At 36.6% G+C, this 18,284-nt stretch overlaps 1 protein-coding gene across 1 annotated transcript; it reads left to right on the forward strand.

Annotated features, from left to right (window-relative positions):
* Positions 1-4,115: 4,115 nt before the first annotated feature.
* On the forward strand, positions 4,116-5,396 carry LOC108978953 (ryncolin-4-like). Its single transcript, XM_018949477.1, has 2 exons — positions 4,116-4,774; positions 4,844-5,396. The coding sequence occupies exons 1-2, from the start codon at positions 4,116-4,118 to the stop codon at positions 4,995-4,997; spliced, it is 813 nt and encodes a 270-aa protein (XP_018805022.1). The 3' UTR covers positions 4,998-5,396.
* The last annotated feature ends 12,888 nt before the right edge of the window (positions 5,397-18,284 follow it).

Raw genomic sequence — 18,284 nt, forward strand, 5'->3', positions numbered from 1 at the left:
AAAATAAAAATTGGCAATCGGGTTGAAAGCGGTTACCTTCAGGTTTTACTCAAAAAGGGACCCAATGTCGATCCTTTAAATGTCTCAGAAATAGTTGTATTGTCTTAATGAATCCAAATAAAAGCTTTCTGGTTCCGATAGTATGTCCCAATAATTTGTGAAAGCTTTCTAAAATATGCGGAGTTAATAACTTTCCCTATTAGCATGAATTAAGATACAACGCATCTTCTAATTTCGGAAGTTTGTTGTGTCTTCCGCTTTAATCTTATTACCGCCATGGATGCAACAAGTGCCAACGCCTTTGTTTAGACTGCAGATAAGACACAACACACGTTCTACAGCACACCATCTGCTCGCATATATATGTATAATAGCATATGTGTGAGTGTGTGTGTAGTATTGTTGTGGTGTTTAAACATTTGTTGTGGCACATAAATCAATCTCGCATGTCAGTTGTCAGCATTTGGTCGGTAATTTATTGCGCATCATCTTTCATTAACTACTTGTCATGTGGCACATATGGATGTGTGTGTGTATGGATGTGTGACTGTATGCAAAACTACGTTTATGGTCGTCTGCGCAGATCTATGAAGGAATATTCAAGAGTAATTTGAGTGCACGAAAGTGATAAGGAATGCTAAAGTGGATTTGCCGACCTCAAGGTTTGAAGGTTACGGCGCTGGCAAATGAAGGAAGTAATTGTGTTGGAGAAAGTGAAGTGAACTTTTGATTTATTTGGTGAAATAAATAAAGACACTTTATGGAATGCGCTTTTAAAGCTAATCAAATTACAAGGAGCGTTTCAAGGTAAACAGGACTTTTGGAATATAGCGCCACCTGGTGGCGCCATTTATGTGTCGACGGTGCGTTAGAATCTGCTATCTTTATCGATTGTCCAGTGATTTCATTACATTTCATTGATTGGAAGTGTCAGTATGTTTGTGTTATCGGTACGAAAATGAGCTTCGAACAAAGAGCCAACATACATTAAATTTTGTTTTAGGACTCTTAAAACTTTTACCGAGACTTTTCAGTTGGCGAGTGCCCGAGTGGTTTTAACGTTTTCAAAGTGGTCGTGAGGACATAAATGACGATCTCAAATCAAATTCCATCGAAACTGTGTGTGAATTCATCAAAAATCAGCCGAAATCATCATTGAAATTCATGCAAATGGAATTGAATATCACCAAAACATCGATTTATCGCAGAGTTGATTTGGTTTGTTTTGAAATGAAAAAAAAGTTGAATATAACATTTCATTTTTTTTTTCAATGTAACGCAGCTTGATAAACAACATTTTTTGGTTCCGGTGTACAAAAAGATGGTTTTCCAATTCGTGAGCATGCCTCGTATATCTGGCAGTATGAAAAACATAGCATTTCCAAATGTATGCCACACTCTTCTAGCGACTAGCCTTGTGTCCTGTTGATTGCCATCTCAAATCCATTTTTCACTGAAAACGGAATACGTTTGAACTGAAATGGCAAATCGTTAGAACTCAAAGGAATTCGTAGAATCAAGCAATCTGCCCCCTTGTATTCGATATGGTGTGTCAGATTGCGAAACATAATAACGACAGATCCAACTTTTAGGATCCCGTAACTTTGAAGCTGCCAGTTCCAGACCCATTTCCAATTTTTAGCGAGGACGATGTAAAATCTCTTCGGCAATGTCATTTTTGTTCGTATCCCATAATTGACGCGGATTTGAAGGCTGATATGTCGAAATGATCACCTACCTACCTATCCATACCACCTAGTACCTATCGAAATCGTTCGATTCCAGTGGTTGTCATGTTACAGCAATTGTTATTGCTGGCTTACTTCTCCAATACTTGCACACACCGTACCATTAACAGTACGCAATGATACAAATGAAGTTGAACCGCGAACATTAATCAACTACCTTCGATTGCTGGTAGAAACAATCGTCGTTTTTCGGGTGGATTATGTAAATACGTCCTAATGCATTAGTTGGTAACACACCTCGATGTCCATCTACTGGTTGGCCTTGCTTTCTGTCTATCGAATATAGCCATGTTCTTGCAAACGGATCACGGACGAAATTCGACAAAAAACAAATTTTAATTTTGTTGCTGGCGGTGTTTCCGCTGGCTCTACTGTAATCTCTGGATTGAAATACTCTTTGTCCATTCTCCAAATTAACTGCGTTCATGAATGGCTAAAGTAAATATCCTACAAAGCGCTTTATTGCAGTTCACGTATCGACCATTTGCTACTTGCTGATCTCATCTCGTTCAAGACCAATAACCATATGTTGCTTCCTTTAGTGACGTAATTACAAACGTATTATAGTACGATCCATGTATGGTCAACTTCGATATTCATTCTTCCAAATTGAATGGTAAATGTTCTGCCATTGTCGTCTGGTGAGCGACGCCGATAGAGTGGATATCCATCATTTCTAATTTGTGTTACCGAAAGAAAAGCACGTGGATAGTGTTTCGTGCATTTATTATCAGCCATAAAAACCGAAAAGGGATGGTAATGCTCGAAATGTCCATGAATCATATTGGTTTTCACCCCTTCGAATACTGGATCTTTCTCTGTATCAGGAATTTCAGCAAAGATGAGCTAATCAATTTGATCTGGTATAACAACCATCCACCGTCCAAAGAAGAATGTATATGCGCGGCAAACCTCTCTTTTGCATCTAACAGCACCACATATAAGTTGCTTCAAGATAAAGTCCTTCAGACATCGTAACTGTTGTTTGAAAAGTCGTAACACATATGGTTTGTATTTTCACTTTTTAATTGAAACCTACGTTAAATTTAAACTCTAATAGCAAAAATTGTGTTAAAATTCGTTTTTGTTTTGAAATTTTTAATAAACACATGTGGAATCAACAATTAGAGCGCGACAACTAATTATAAACGAAAATATTTTATCAACAAAAAATAATGATACTACAAAAACTTGCTTGCTTAATATTGCTTCACATCGATTCCGAATTTACGTTATAAGACACTGACAGCACACCACACCAATTGTGTAGCTTGCCATGCCGTTCTAATTTCATCACAAAGAACATCCATATTTGGGATATTTTTGGTGCATATGGCTCTTTGTTGTGGAGTTAAGCGCTTAGCAACACATTTTGCGATTCATTTTTATATACATATGTATAAGATAAGAGTAGGATTTGTCAACTGTACCATAAGGCAGTTAAGGTGTTATTGCAGTTAGAATTTTCAAAAACTGTTTTTTTATTTTATTTGGTAATCTGCAGATATTTAAGCGTACACACATATCATATCGCAAACTTCAGCCGAAAGCCTTTGATGCTAGCGCTGCGTACTTTAGTTTATTTAATAATTTGTTTATTATGTAAGCTTTAATAAAATAAAATAAAAAAAAAAAAATATCGCAAACTTTTTCTTTAAATCGATTCTTTTTTTAGAAACCACCATTTTGTTAGAAAAAATATATTTTGCGGCACGTACAAATCACCACTAAAGTCATTTTTCTAAGCAGCAACGCCTCTCAAAAAATCTTAGAAAAACCAAAAGTCAAAAAATCAAAAACCAATTGCCAACGAAGCGCTCTATTCGCCATCTACACATCCGTACTTCTTTTGTGACTTACCAAATGTACCCCACTAATTTTACCCTTCGCCAACACAAACGGTGTCAAATGATCTGAACTCTGTCTTTTTATCAAAGAAGGTATTTAATGAAATTGAACCATTGCAAAAGTCTTACTTACGTTGTTTAATGGTGTCGTTATACATATCATCACTAGATTTCTTTATGATAACGATTATTATCTACGAAGTAGATAATGCCCAATTTCTATTTATTTAAAATGGCTGTGGAGAATAGAAAAAGCTATGCCATGTCGAACCCGTAAATTGTATCTTAATTTTTGGAACTTCTAAAACAATCAAAACCTTTGTTACAGTTGCTATTTCATATCCCTAAGTTGAGTTACTGCTACTCAAACAAAGTTTGCGTGTTATGTCTTCTAAAGACATCTGCGCAGGGTACCAATCTCACGAAGAGCCACCGAATTCCTATAAATTTGAGAAGAAATCGTATATAAAGCACAGCTGAATGTCTAAAGAGCGTTATTTTGCAAAGTAAATTCGTGAAGATGTGCAGACAACAGTGGTTCTCATTGCCTTTAGCTTTGCTGCTAATTTACTGTGGTCTCGGGACTAGTACAGCAAGCATTGCGGTAAATGATGACCTGCGTATGAAATATTTACCGTCGAACTGCAATGAAGCAGTTCATTTGGCGGGGAGCAAAGCTAAAAGTGGTATATATAAAATTCGATTGCCACTGCCACAAGGTGCTTTTAAAGAGTTCTATGTTAACTGTATACTGGATCCATTGGGTGGAGAGGCCTGGACGCTAATACAACGACGACAAGACAAATCTATAGACTTTTATCGCGGCTGGGAAGAGTACAAGAACGGCTTTGGCAACTTAAATACGAATTTCTTTATTGGTCTCGATAAATTACATGCCCTAACGGAATCACAGTTGCACGAGTTATGGGTCGAGTTGAAGGACTTCGACGATGTGGAGAAGYATGCCATGTACGACAGTTTTGCYATTACMGAYGARAGCCAARAATATGCAYTGAATATTKTRGGCACATATTCGGGCACAGCAGGTGACGCCTTAACTGAGGTACACGGTGGCGCCAAGTTCAGCACAATCGATCGGAATAATAGCGAGCGTGGTTTCAATTGCGCAGCTTACTATAAAGGCGGTTGGTGGTATGGAAAGCATAATTGCCACAGTAGGTAAGTTTACATACTAATACAAGCACATTTTAAAATAAAAATTTTGTTGATGTTGCTTTCAATTTACAGTAACTTAAATGGACTCTACCATAATGGCCACTTTGGTACTTATGCTGAAGGCATAGTTTGGTGGAATTGGCGTGGAGACTACTATTCTATGAAATATGTGCATATGGCAATTAGACCAAAAGATCTGCGTATCGACAATAAAATAGTGAACTAATATCGGAATAATAAGTAATAATGGCGTGGTGACAAAACCCTTGTGGGAAGGGAGTAGATTCAAGCGCAGTTCTTACCAAACTACATATATATTTAGAGAAGTATACATTATAGTAGAATATAAACGAATAATAATATAACGACACAGCAGAATTTCAAATAAAGTAAATTGGTTAGGATTATTATATTTATATTTTGTAGGGACCATTATGCTTACTCATCAACCAACAAATGTCTCTCACATGAAAACTGGTGTATTCTGAACTTGTTTTCAAATATGTCAAGTAGTTTCAGAGCCTATTCAATTCAAACAAGTAAACCACAAGTATCTTCTCTTTATAAAATTAGTATATAAAATTTTATATTCTGGACAGGGTATACTATTCTGTTTGCCGTGAAGTTTAACACCTAGAATAAAGATAATATACTATACATAAATATATATAGTGGGACTTTGTTCATATTCCGCGAAGCGGTTGTTTGAGTTTGCTGAACAACCAGAAGTCACATGGAGCTATATCAGGCAAATACGATAGCTGCATTACGATATAAATTGACGAAAAACTCTCGAAGAATCCAATGCTAGCTGTCGGCCCATAACTCCCGGCCTCTGTTTACGATGAAACTACTCGTGCTTTCTGCTACGGGATAGGCAATTGTCGCCATAAACTTAATTCAAAAATTGAGACGTTTCGGTAAAAGTTTTACCAATTTTAAAACAAAATTTAATGCTCGAAGCTCATTTTCTCACCATTAACACAAACACACTAACACTTAACACGCAATAACTTCACTTCCAATCAATGAAATGTCAGGAAATTCTCACTGAGCAATCGATAAAAATAGCAGATTCTAACACACCAGTCGACATATAGATGCGGTAACCAGGTGGTGATCGATTCAAAAATTCCTGAATACTTTGGAACCAGCCTTGTACTTTGGAATGTACCTTGTAGTTTGTTGCAAATATTTACTCTATCCAAGAAATATAGAGTAAATAGAGTATATTTGGGGAATTATAAAGACTTTGTGTTGACGATTTTAGCGTTTATGTAAAAGAAATCGACATCTTAAGCTATGGCTTTAACTGTGGTAAGGATCATATAGATTGTTGCTGGTGGTCAATTGAGAACTCGCGTGCAGACCACAGACCTCACACAAAAATTATTAAGCACATTTTTTTGAAATGTCGGGCTACAGAAAAAAAAAAAATCAGTCAATTCATTATTCCTTCATTAAAAGTTATATCTTGCAGGGTTTCTAAGTGTCGTCTTTATGTATTTTCAAAATTGTGTATAACTAAATAGTGATCTATTCCGACGTTAAATTCTTTTTTATAGAAAATGGGTAATGTTTATTATCATGCGCAAGAACATTGGCATTGTTCCAAGGCGTGAATTAAAGCGAGAGTACCCGCATAGTCTTTAGGCTTTACATATACGTACATATCTCGGTGGCTAATCGACTGGCCCAAAACGTGAAATTGTCTGCTCATGGAAGTGTTCTCTCATTAAATATATTGAAAGATGCGATGTGTGGGAAATGGCCGCCGTATTGTTGAAATGTCGCCGATATCACGTGCTTCAATTTCCGATATCAATCATTTATATTATATTGACGATTACGAACTGGCATCATTTTTGAAGAAATATAGACCGATGATTCCAACGGCTCACAAACCACACCAATCCTTTGTTATACTCTCGCAACAAAGTTGCTAAAGAGAGTATTATAGTTTTGTTCACATAACATTTGTTTGTAAGTCCTAAAACTAAAAGAGTCAGATATAGGGTTATATATACCAAAATGATCAGGGTTACGAGTAGAGTTGAAATCCGGATGTCTGTCTGTCTGTCCGTCCGTCTGTCCGTCCGTTCGTGCAAGCTGTAACTTGAGTAAAAATTCAGATATCATGATGAAACTTGGTACTCGTATTTCTTGGCTCCATAAGAATCGGCCCACTGCCACGCCCACAAAATGGCGAAAACCGAAAACTTATAAAGTGTCATAACTAAGCCATAAACAAAGATATTAAAGTGAAATCGAAATGAAGCAAAGGATCGCATTAGGGAGGGGTATATTTGGGCGTAATTTTTTTGGAAATGTGGGCGTCGCCCCGTCCCCCTACTAACTTTTTTGTACATATCTCGAAAACTACTATAGCTATGTCAACCAAACTATATAGAGTCGTTTCTTTTAGGTATTTCCATATACAGTTCAAAAATGGAAGAAATCGGATAATAACCACGCCCACCTCCCATACAAAGGTTATGTCGAAAATCACTAAAAGTGCGTTAACCGACTAACAAAAAACGTCAGAAACACTAAATTTTGCGGAAGAAATATCAGAGGGAAGCTGCATCCAGGCTTGTTCTAAAAATTGAAAATGAGCGTGGCGTCGCCCACTTATAGACCAAAAACCATATCTCAGGAAGTACTCAACCGATTTCAATGAAATTCCGTATATAATATTTCCTTAATACCCTGATGATATGTACCAAATATGGGTGAAATCGGTTCACAACCACGCCTGAAATCTCGTTTACCACGTTATCATGCGAGAGTATAAAATGTTCGGTGACACCCGAACTTAGCCCTTCCTTACTTGTTTTTTTCTTACTAAAATGGCAGCTCTTGAATCTTTTCAGGTTGACTTGAAAACGTCGGACCTTCTTGGAACTTTTCAAGAGCTCAATTTAAGATCTCGACGTAAAACGCGTCAAGTCGTTCCATACCTCAGTCTAAGTTGCTGCAAATGGCGTTGAATGGATTCTCCAAGGTCCTCGTGAACACGCTCAGCTACGGCTGCTTTATTTTCTTGACTGATGGCTTGACCTTGGAGATTCTGGACATTAACCTATAATGAATTCTAGGTATCAGGACGGGTGAGGACGTTGTGAACAGTATGCTCAGCAGACCGACTATGCTAACCAGATGAAATTTCAAGCAATACCGAGCAAAAATAACATGTGAGGTTTATGACTCAGGGGAGATTTATAAAAAGCAAGCTATGGAAAAAAGTACCTCTACTTGAATATCCTGTTATACAGGTGTAATTCCATTCTGTAATAGAAACAATACAAATTTTCTCTTGGGTTCATTGTGTTTTGTACTTTGACAAACAATTTTGACCCAAAGGAAATATGTGATAACTGTAACATACTTGTAGCATTCAGCTTTCCCTTAGCTACATTAAATCAATTAATAATGTACACTTACATTAAATTGAATTCAAATATCTAACATCCACTAAAAATTTGCTTCATTTGCAAAGACGCGTGATGCATACTTGCCATAACGCACACACACTTACATAATTATGAAGGCAAAAAAAAAAAAGTAGCTTAATCCATTACAATTACATAAGCAAGTACTTAATTAATAAAGTTCAATTCAAAGCTCGTACAAACTACTTGATGCTTCAATTAAATTATTTTGAAAGTTGAAAAGGTAAAATGTCACTCTGAAGCGAAGTACTTAGGCGCTCATCTGTGTATGAAGATATTATATATTAATCCATTTTTGTTTCATAGATAAGTATTTCTGATGAACTTGCAGTTTCTAGTATGGGAGTTTGTAGATCTAAAGAGGCGTGCTCCCCAGTTCCCGCTCCATAATCTGGCTAGATACTGATTCATATATATAATTGGGATTTGTGCGGATAACATTTTAATTGAGTTTCCATTCTGCAAAGTCTTCGATTTTAATTAATTCCAACTGAAGTCAGACAAGCCAGCAGGCAGCGTATTATGTAATCAGCAGTTGCGAAATTATGTGACAAATAATTATTCGCAAATTGTAGATTATCAAGTTTTAAGTATTTATGTACATATGTTTGTATGTTTTGGCATCTGCTCCTTCATATGTTTTGTTGCAGCTCCGCTTCGGCTTTTGCTTTGCTCAGCGAGGTAGAAACCGACAGATGTCGGACCCAGTTGAGCTGCTGTTCAATGTGACATTTTGATGGCTAAATTAATTGTTTGATATTAATAATGTAGACCTCATTTAGCAAATGTGTTTTATTCTCAAAGCTTATTAAAATGAGCACGTGCAGCTATCCGTATTAATTGAGTTTTCGATGGCAGATTAGCAACTAACAGCATTTTGCTTCGTATTCACGGTATTCAGCACCGTGTACTGATAGTCGATTTATTGTTATAAGATATAATATAATATTTCCGTTTTAGAAATGCTTGGGTTGTGCCCTGTTAGACACAAAACAAGAAGGCTGTTATTGTAGTAGTTACCTAGACCCTGTTTGGGTACAAGCAAATGAACTGCTCTGTCATCGGTGTTACAAAACAAGATGACTAAAACAGATGCTATACATGTTGATCCCACTGGACATGCTATAGAATATCCAGATAATTAGTTGCGTATGGTATATTCTGTTCCATCTCTTATTTGTCAATGGTTTCTGCTTTGACTCTATTCTCTCTTCATTTGCTTGGATAGAGTCTAAACCGATGTCGGTCGGCTTGTGAATGGCATCAACTGCTCGTTGGTACGCTTCCTCGTCCGAAGTGTGGTCTGCTGGGTTTTGAATATCAAAGGAATATAACTTTTTTCGGTCCGCTGAGAGTTTTAAGAGAAGGCGCGTTGGACCCCTTATGCAACGCGAGTCATAAGGTTACTGTCTCAAGTGCGAGTTTCTGGTTTCCTGCAACCAAACAGGAGAAATAGTTATTTTATTGTTTTGATTTTTTCTGTAACTATTTAAGATGTATCCAATATTCACAAATTGTGGCTTGGTTTGCCTTAATTTCACTGAATATCTCAAGTAACCAGTTTATTAACCGATATATGTTGCAAGAAGTCAACTGAAAAGCCGAAAATCATTATATTTTAGGCCAGCAGTCTATACTGATTTCATTTATTTTGGGCGCACACTTAACCGCAATAGTAACTATAAGACGATTGAGGATGTTCATGGACCAATGTAAAGTGGAAAAATCTGATGATGTGTGGCTGATGTTTGTTGTTCAAATGGAATCGATCAGTTTTCCTGTATTACGAAATGTTTATCGTGAGCTCTAAAATCTAAAGGCTAAATTTTCTTCTCGTGACTGTCAGGTTTTAGATTTGGCGTGCACAGCCAGGAATTACTTAGAAGAGAATAATTTTATTTAGACTAAATAAGTTTTTATAGGTTACGGGGGCTGCCATACAGATACTTGTAATTTAACCTTTTTCTTCACAGACTTTGTCAGCTATATCCGAGCAGAGCCTTATGCTGAACTTTTAAAAGTAACACGCTCTTTTTAAATCGTTAACTGTAACTTGTTGCACTCTCCTTTCCTTGTCAACCAGAAGAATAAACTTGCACACATTCGCTAATAATATCGGTTGGTAGTTTGCAAACGTGTTTGTCAACTATTAAATAGTTTCTCCTTTTTCACGGTAAACCAAAAGTCACGTGCACAGCAGACAAGCACACACGTAAATAAAATAAAATAAAAATTTATCGCTATAACAGAAGATAAATGTATAAATAATCGAATGTACTGCGAGGGCGTAACTTTTTCTTCACTTCGTAATGCCAGCAAACATTTTGCTGACGAATGCCGTGAAATATGTCTCCATTTATTGCTCTCCATACGACTACACGTACATTTATTTGTTACAAAAAATCTATTTTTGCTATCGAATTCATTTTTTTGCCCTTTTGCAAGGGATTGTGCGGAGCACGTCGAGGCAATTGCGCGAGAATAAAAATTATTTATGTCAACTCTTCATTGTATTCTTATTTCAGTGTGTAAAATACAATAGTATCACGATAACGGTAGTTCGGTACCGATTTATTTGGTTATGCGAAGGAGGTTTGGAATGTCAATAAGCCATTGAATATAAATGTGGTGTACTTACTATTATTTATAAAGGCTTAACTCATGGCAATATTGGTTTTTTAGATAGGTCGTGGACATTAAATTGGACATTTGGTTTAGGGTAGATTGGGTTAAGTTTAATGGCTGATCCAGAGGTCGCTCTTGGACGACACTATGCAGTCCTTGATGGAGCCATCAACACAAAGCAGCTGATATCTTAGTTGTCAGCAAATCGACTTGTTGCCAAGGCAAGTAGGTAGAACACTTTTAGAAAATTGTAAAAATTCTAGGAGGGAATTTAAGGTTAAAATGAGATGATGACCAGAATAATACCACACTAGGCAGCCTTTTAATATCCAAAATCATTTCACTATCCAAAACATACTTTAGATACTATTTGGCATTACTGAAGACTTGAGAGTGCCAGTTTACCTTTTAGTTACATAACTTTCATCACATTTAGTGGTTGGTAGTTATTGCTATCGACATATTTAAACTACTACTGCTACTTTTAGGAAAACAAACGGCTAACAGAAAATCAGATAGTAGAGGAAAACAAAAGTTTCCTAAAAGGGAAACAATCAAACCCTCAGCAAATTGAACAGAAGAATTGCTCGCGTAACGAAACCTTGAAAACTCTGTCCAAAAAACTCAATCAGGAGCCGAGCAGAATAACACAACGACGGGATAGGATAGTTGGGAGGAGATTTACGTCGGATTGTCGAGTCTAGTTTTAAGCGATCTAATCCGGCAATCCGGTAAATCTCCATTCAGAATTTTACTCCTCAGAAACCCTTTGGAGCAACAGGGTCAGCCAGTACACGGACCAAGCCTCCTAGAATTTTTACGGTTATCTTTCTTAAAATTAGCGACGTCTTTATAAGAATCATACTGAATATTATACCTGCCAAAGATATATCAATGATAGATCATGCTTTCATTATAAAGCTACAGAACAAGTATGTACCTGTAATAGATGATAGGCAGCTAGTTAGGGAGGAGAAGCCCAAAATTTTAAGCAGATACCAAGGGATATTTTCAAAGTATCGATAGATACTCTATGAACTGTTACCTATACCTATGTTGACCACAACTGAACATGTTATATTTTAGCTCAAGGAATGGAGTGACGACCTAATGCTGTATGTAGATAAATCTGCAATACGTGAAAAATGCTACAAACCCTCATAAAATAGGAGGCATTAACATCCGTCATATACAGAAGTCCTTTTTGCAAAGTAAGAGGAGGCACACGAAGGGCTTGCGATCTAATCAATAAACACCTCAAAGTATTTTTTCGTTCTAACTGCAACACGGCAGATACCACTGTGATAAATTTGGAAGAAATTATAAAGAATCAACAAAATAATAATAATAACAGTAGAAACAGATTCTTTATTCGGCTGTCATATGCGCAGCTAGAGAGTACCTCTAAATACTACTACTACTACAATTACTGCTTAGCAGAGGCTTCACAGAAGCCACAGAAGACAGGATAATTCAAATATTATATAAAGTTTTCAGAGTCCACTTTACACAGCGTAGTATGGCGATGTTCATCATGGAATCTTTAACGGTAAATAGCAAAACCCATAACCGCACTTCGATCTTCATTCTAAAGTCTATGCGGACAATCCCGCTACGAATCAGGCCTTCGACCAAAATATCACTCGTATCATTCTCCAGTTACCAGTTGAAATGGTCGAACGAGGTCGAAAATTGGACTCAACGGATGGATCATCTGAAAAGTAGCCGCGTTCAATATTTAAAAGAGATAATATCCAAAAAATATTATATATGCCCAAGAATGGTCTTTCGAATGATAGTCAACATTCCCCATTGAATTTGAAATTTCTGTGTTTTCTCTTTAAGAAAATATGGAACCTCGAAATGAATCATCGTTTTTGCAGCAATCTTTCCACAATAAATTTCTCTCATCATCCTTCGTAGTGCTAGCTCTAAAGGTTGAGTTAATAATTAGTAAAAAACGATTAAATTCCGATACTTATTAGTGTAGAGCTAGTTCGAAGAACGTATCAGATATAGTTTGTTCATTTTGATTAGAGAAGGAAGCCCTTCAATAGATCTGTAAAGAATTGTTCGGTTGTCATTACAATCTGTCTTATACCCAAAATTGTCGGTGGTTATTAAGTCCTCCTCAGTGAAGAAAAAAATGTTTTCAAGGCACTGAACAATGAAGTTCGCTCTTTTTTATACAGGTAGATTAACAGAAGTCAGCGAAATGAACCATTTGATAATTTTACAAACTAAAGGTTTTCCTTGAAGTTTGACACACTCGAACCCAAATTATGGCCAGCGCAATGAAAAATGGTCTTAAATAAATATTTTAAAATTTTGTGTCATATTTTCGGGCAATTAAGCATAGGCTTAGTCATTGTCTGCTCTTGAACGAAACACACGTACCAAAACATTTTTGGGAATAAGCTCTAATTTTTTGTTGTAAACCTTTAGAATTTCCACATTTTTTCCATTTCGGAAACACCACAACAATATGTTGCTGCCTAAAAAATATTTTCTAATATAATAAAAACCGTACAACCCCAAACGCATAAGTTAAAATACCCTTAGCTATTACTTTAGCCCGGCAAAGTGTTGATTTTCAAATTCCATTTACACCAATGGCCGAAGGAAAACCGAAAATGCCGACAGACTCACTAAACAAAAGTTTCGCCAGAAATTTCATAAACAGTTTAGAAATCATCGAGGCAGAGGCTGGCGTGTGGTTGTGCGTGGTAATGTGTGTGTGTGTGTGTGTGGGTCTTGTTGTGTGCTCGAAAGTGACTGGGGTGCCGGCTAAAAACTTATGCAAATGCGTTCAAATGGCTTTTAAATTTGCTTTTACGTGTCATTTGACAAAAGTTCTCCGCACGAAAGTCTGAGAGAGTCACGCATGTCGGTGAACATAGGTTTTATGTGTGGGTTCACATGCACTTGAGTTAGGCGCAATGTAGCAATGTGTGGCTGCTTTTAAAATAAACGAAAGAGGAAGAGAGGAAGCAGTTTTGGTTCATCGATTAAACCCTTTCAATGAATTGGAAACACGTGTGTGGCAGTTTACTTAAAGCAGCAAAACGTTTTGAGCATGGTTTGGGTAGACTGTCTCGACAGCTTTGAACACATTGATTGAGTATAAATGCAAAATTAATTAAAAAGTTGCTTTAGTTATTTGTATATTATAACGAAGCCAAGAGAAGCAAGCCTTGGCACATGACAATTTTTTAATTCTAAAATACTTAATATTTATGAAATCCGGAAATAATGATTTAGAAACACAAAGGTGTTTGTGATTCCCTGGATAGAAGGTATGTCTTTTATTATTCTTATCGACGACGAATCATAATTTTGAATTTTAACATGCTAAAAGCAGAGCTCTGATCCGGCCGCTGCTTATAACTTCCACAAAAAATAACCAACAACTTCTGGATTGACTAGCTTCATGATTGGATCCAAAGATAACAGAGACGGTTACCATTAAGCAGTGAACATACTGTTTCGGGGCAGAGAAGTGAGTATACTCTCCGTTAGCAGAGAAGCCATACTTTAAGGTCACTGACCGCGTGCTCTATTTTGGATGACAGTTTTTTACTTTAACTCATAATAACCCTGGATGGTTGCTTGGTCATTGCAAAAACCAATTTAATTGTAAAGATAATAAACCCTACTCTGAAAGTATTCGACGCAGCAACCGCAGTGGTAAGCAGAGGAAGACCTCCACTCCATTGGAAAGACCAGGTGGTGAAGGGTTTAGAACATCCAATTGAAGAAAAGAAATCGAGAAGAAAAGATAAATGACGTATAAGTAGCTACGCCAATAAGGACCAATAAAGAAGAAGGATAAAGCCTGCAAGCAAGAATAATTTTTTTTTAATATAGGCTAGTCGAAAAAGTCTTTTCGTGTTTCTAATCAAACATGAACTTATTATGTTTTTTTTTTATAATGAACTTTAATGAACCAAATATGTAGCATTTTGGCGACCATTTTTTGCCATTTTTCCGCTAGAGACATTATTCCATCAGTGTAAAACTTTTCTTATTTCTCGGCAAAAAACGGCGACAAGTAATTATCACATACTTCTCTTGAGGCCAACTTTACTCATTAAAGGAGTTCTGCATGGACCGAATCAAAGAGTAGTCCGATGGTGCAAGATCACGGCTATAAAGTGGCTGCATCAAAACTGCCCAGCCAAGGTCTCCCATTTTTTTCCGATTCATCAAAGATAAGTCTTGTCTAGAGTTGTTCTGATGGAAGACGAATCCCTTTTTGTTAATCAGTTCTGACCGTTTTTTTTTTCGATTTCTAGCTAAATGTCAATAGCTGTTGACTGTGAAATTTAAAATCAGTCGTTCGACCAGGCTGGATTAGCTCATAGTGGATGATTCCTTTCCAATCCCACCAAACACTCAGCATAACTTTACGAGGCGTCAATCCTGGCTTTGCGACCATTTGTTGAGTTTCACCACGCTTGGACCTTGATCTCTTTCACATATTATTGTCGTATTTGATCAACTTTTCATCTCATGTTACCATTCGCTTTTGAAATAGTTCGATTTCATTTCGTTTCATCAAAGAATCACATATGTTAATTCGGTCCATTAAGTTTTCTCAGACAATTCATGTGGTATCCAAAAATCGAGCTTCCTTTTGTAGCCAGCCTTTTCGAAATGGTTCAAAACCGTGTGATGATGAATGCTAAACTCCTTAGCAATGTAATCACTGCTTATGTGACGGTCCTTATCAATATATTTCATAATTTCACCGACTACTACAACGATAGGTCGACTAGAACAAGATGCATCTTTCACATTGAAATTTCCAGACCGGAAGCTTGCGTACCTTTGTTGTGCTACACAAACTTATACAGCATTGTCCCCGTAAGCTTTATGAATTTCATTGGTGACTTTGACACGATATGTTAGTGAGAAGGGTCATCAGTTTCCTTGCTTAACGCTCGTAATTTTTCATAATCTCGCAACATGTTGCTATCGAGCATTATAGCTTTGTTCATTCAAAGGTTGTTTGTAATACTTTTCGAGATAGACAGAATGATCAGGATGATGAGACGAGTTGAAATCCCGGCAACTGTCCGTCTGTCCATGCAAGCTGTAACTTGAGTAAAAATTTAGATATCTAGATGAAACTTAATACACGTGTTCCCTACTGCCTGTAAGCTAAATTCTATAAAGGGCTATAATTTAACCTCAATTTAAGAAACAAAACCATAGAAAGTATCGTTGTGGTAAAAGGCAAATGTGAGCTGAAAATGTTTAAAAAGTAGTCTTGACTCCGCTCTCTAATAGGTTTAATGAGCATATCTCTGAAACGAGGTAACGTATTTGAACAAAACTTGTCAAACAGAAGAAAAAAGAACGTCATTGTTTATGCTGAAAATCGGTCAAATCGGATGACAACCACGCCCACTCACACGAGAACAATAACTCTTCAAGTCCCCCATACCGAATATGTGGACCTCAAGACTATGGGTTTATTTTCAACGAATGTATCAATTTTTGAGGTCAATGAAAGTCAGAGAGCATCATTTTCTGGGAATAATACGTCGTGTCATCAAAAATGCAAAACATTGGTTCCATACTTCCCAAAGTACAATGTGTCAAAAAAGAACACGGAAATTGTTATTAAATTGCCCGAATACATACTATTAAACAACTAAGGAAATGCTAAGGTCGGGTGCAACCGAACATTTTATGCTCTTGCAGTTTGCAGAAATCAAAGCAAGGGAAATACCTCTAAAACAGTACCGTACCGTAAAACGTCAACCTGAGGATCGAAATCCAAGCAATTTCATATATACATATACTATATATAACTCATATGCTCACAGACACATAAGGCTTGTTAGAAAAACGAAAACCATTATATGTAGTATATGGGATTTGGGGTAGTATTGACAGAATTTTGTCTATTCTTCTCAATACCGCAATATGCATGTGGGATCGAAGGCAAGACAACTAGAAACTAGAAGTGGACGTAACTTTTAACTCCTATTAAATGCGACGCTGCAAACTTGACGAACAAACAGAATAACTAATTGACGAAGATAAAAAAAAAAAAAAAACGGACGGTAGCGCGTACTTCGAAAGCAGTCAGTCATTTTATGGTCATCAAACCTAAAAGACCATCTAACATATTTTATAATAAATATAATTTTAAATAAACCTNCATCTAACATATTTTATAATAAATATAATTTTAAATAAACCTAATTAAATAATTTGAAAATGAACCCACTTTGATTTAATTGAAACCTACATACATGTCACATACTTCAAAACTAATCATATATAGTAAAGTCAGACGGATATTCGAAAATACTGATAGTAGTTACATGGGGAGTAAGGCAAGTTTTCGCTCAAATTTATTTATTTTATGCACAAAGATACACTATTATGACTAAAACAAGCTAGCTCATTTTCGTTGAGATAACTCACATATGGGCCGATATATGCGTTGCGAAGTCACCCGGAAGTTCGATTATCTTTATATTAGGTATATGGGGGCTCAGGGAAATATTTACCCGATTCAACCCATTTTTGGCATACAGGCATATCATTGTCAGAGAAGAACTACCCTTGAATTTCAAATAAAAATCTCAGATATTGACCGCTATTTTCGAACAAAAATCAACTAAATGTAGGTACCGGGGTCTAAATATTCGGTACCTAGGGGCGTAAACAGGTTCTGTTGGATTTAAACAACGTTTAGTCATAAGTAGAATACGCTAGAAGCCTTATTCGTGCAAAGTTTAATTCCGTTATAGTAATTGCTTCTTGATTTCTTTACTAGAAACTGAACTAACTAAGTGGAATTTAAAATTGTAAAACAAGGCGTGGTTATTGTCCGTTTTTCACCACGTCGCATACGCGTATAAAAACATACCAAATTTTGTCGAAATCGGTCAGTTGAGTCCATAGATATGGGATTTCACCAAAAAGTGGGCGGTGTCACTCATATCTTCCAATTTTCACACCGGCTCTAATAAAACTTTCTCATATCATTCCGGATGGTTATTGCAGCTGTTAATGATTAAGTCGAACTCAGGACTAAGACACGTCTGTTTATTACGGCAATCCAAAGTTGAAGAGATCTTTACGGTGATAGTAATATAATAGTTAAACGAAATAATAGAAGTGAGGAATACTAGGTAATTGAGGAGCAACGCACAGGGTGCATCGTGTGAAATGAAATAATAAATTTAAAATAAATCTTAGACAGCAGCTTTAGTGGTTTAGGAGATATATACATTAAACCTAATAGGTGACGGGGCCATGCCCACTTTTTCAAAAAAAGCATTGCTACAGCGATCCTCTGTATCAAAAACCTCCGGTTTTACTGAAGTTACAGCTTACACGGGCGGGCCCGACAGACAGTCAGCCAGTCAACCGGACTTCAATTTGTCTCGTCATCCTGATCATTTAACTATATA

The sequence above is a fragment of the Bactrocera latifrons genome, unplaced genomic scaffold, assembly GCF_001853355.1.
Source record: "Bactrocera latifrons isolate USDA-ARS-PBARC rearing strain unplaced genomic scaffold, ASM185335v1 scaffold_13, whole genome shotgun sequence".
Classification (NCBI taxonomy): domain Eukaryota; kingdom Metazoa; phylum Arthropoda; class Insecta; order Diptera; family Tephritidae; genus Bactrocera; species Bactrocera latifrons.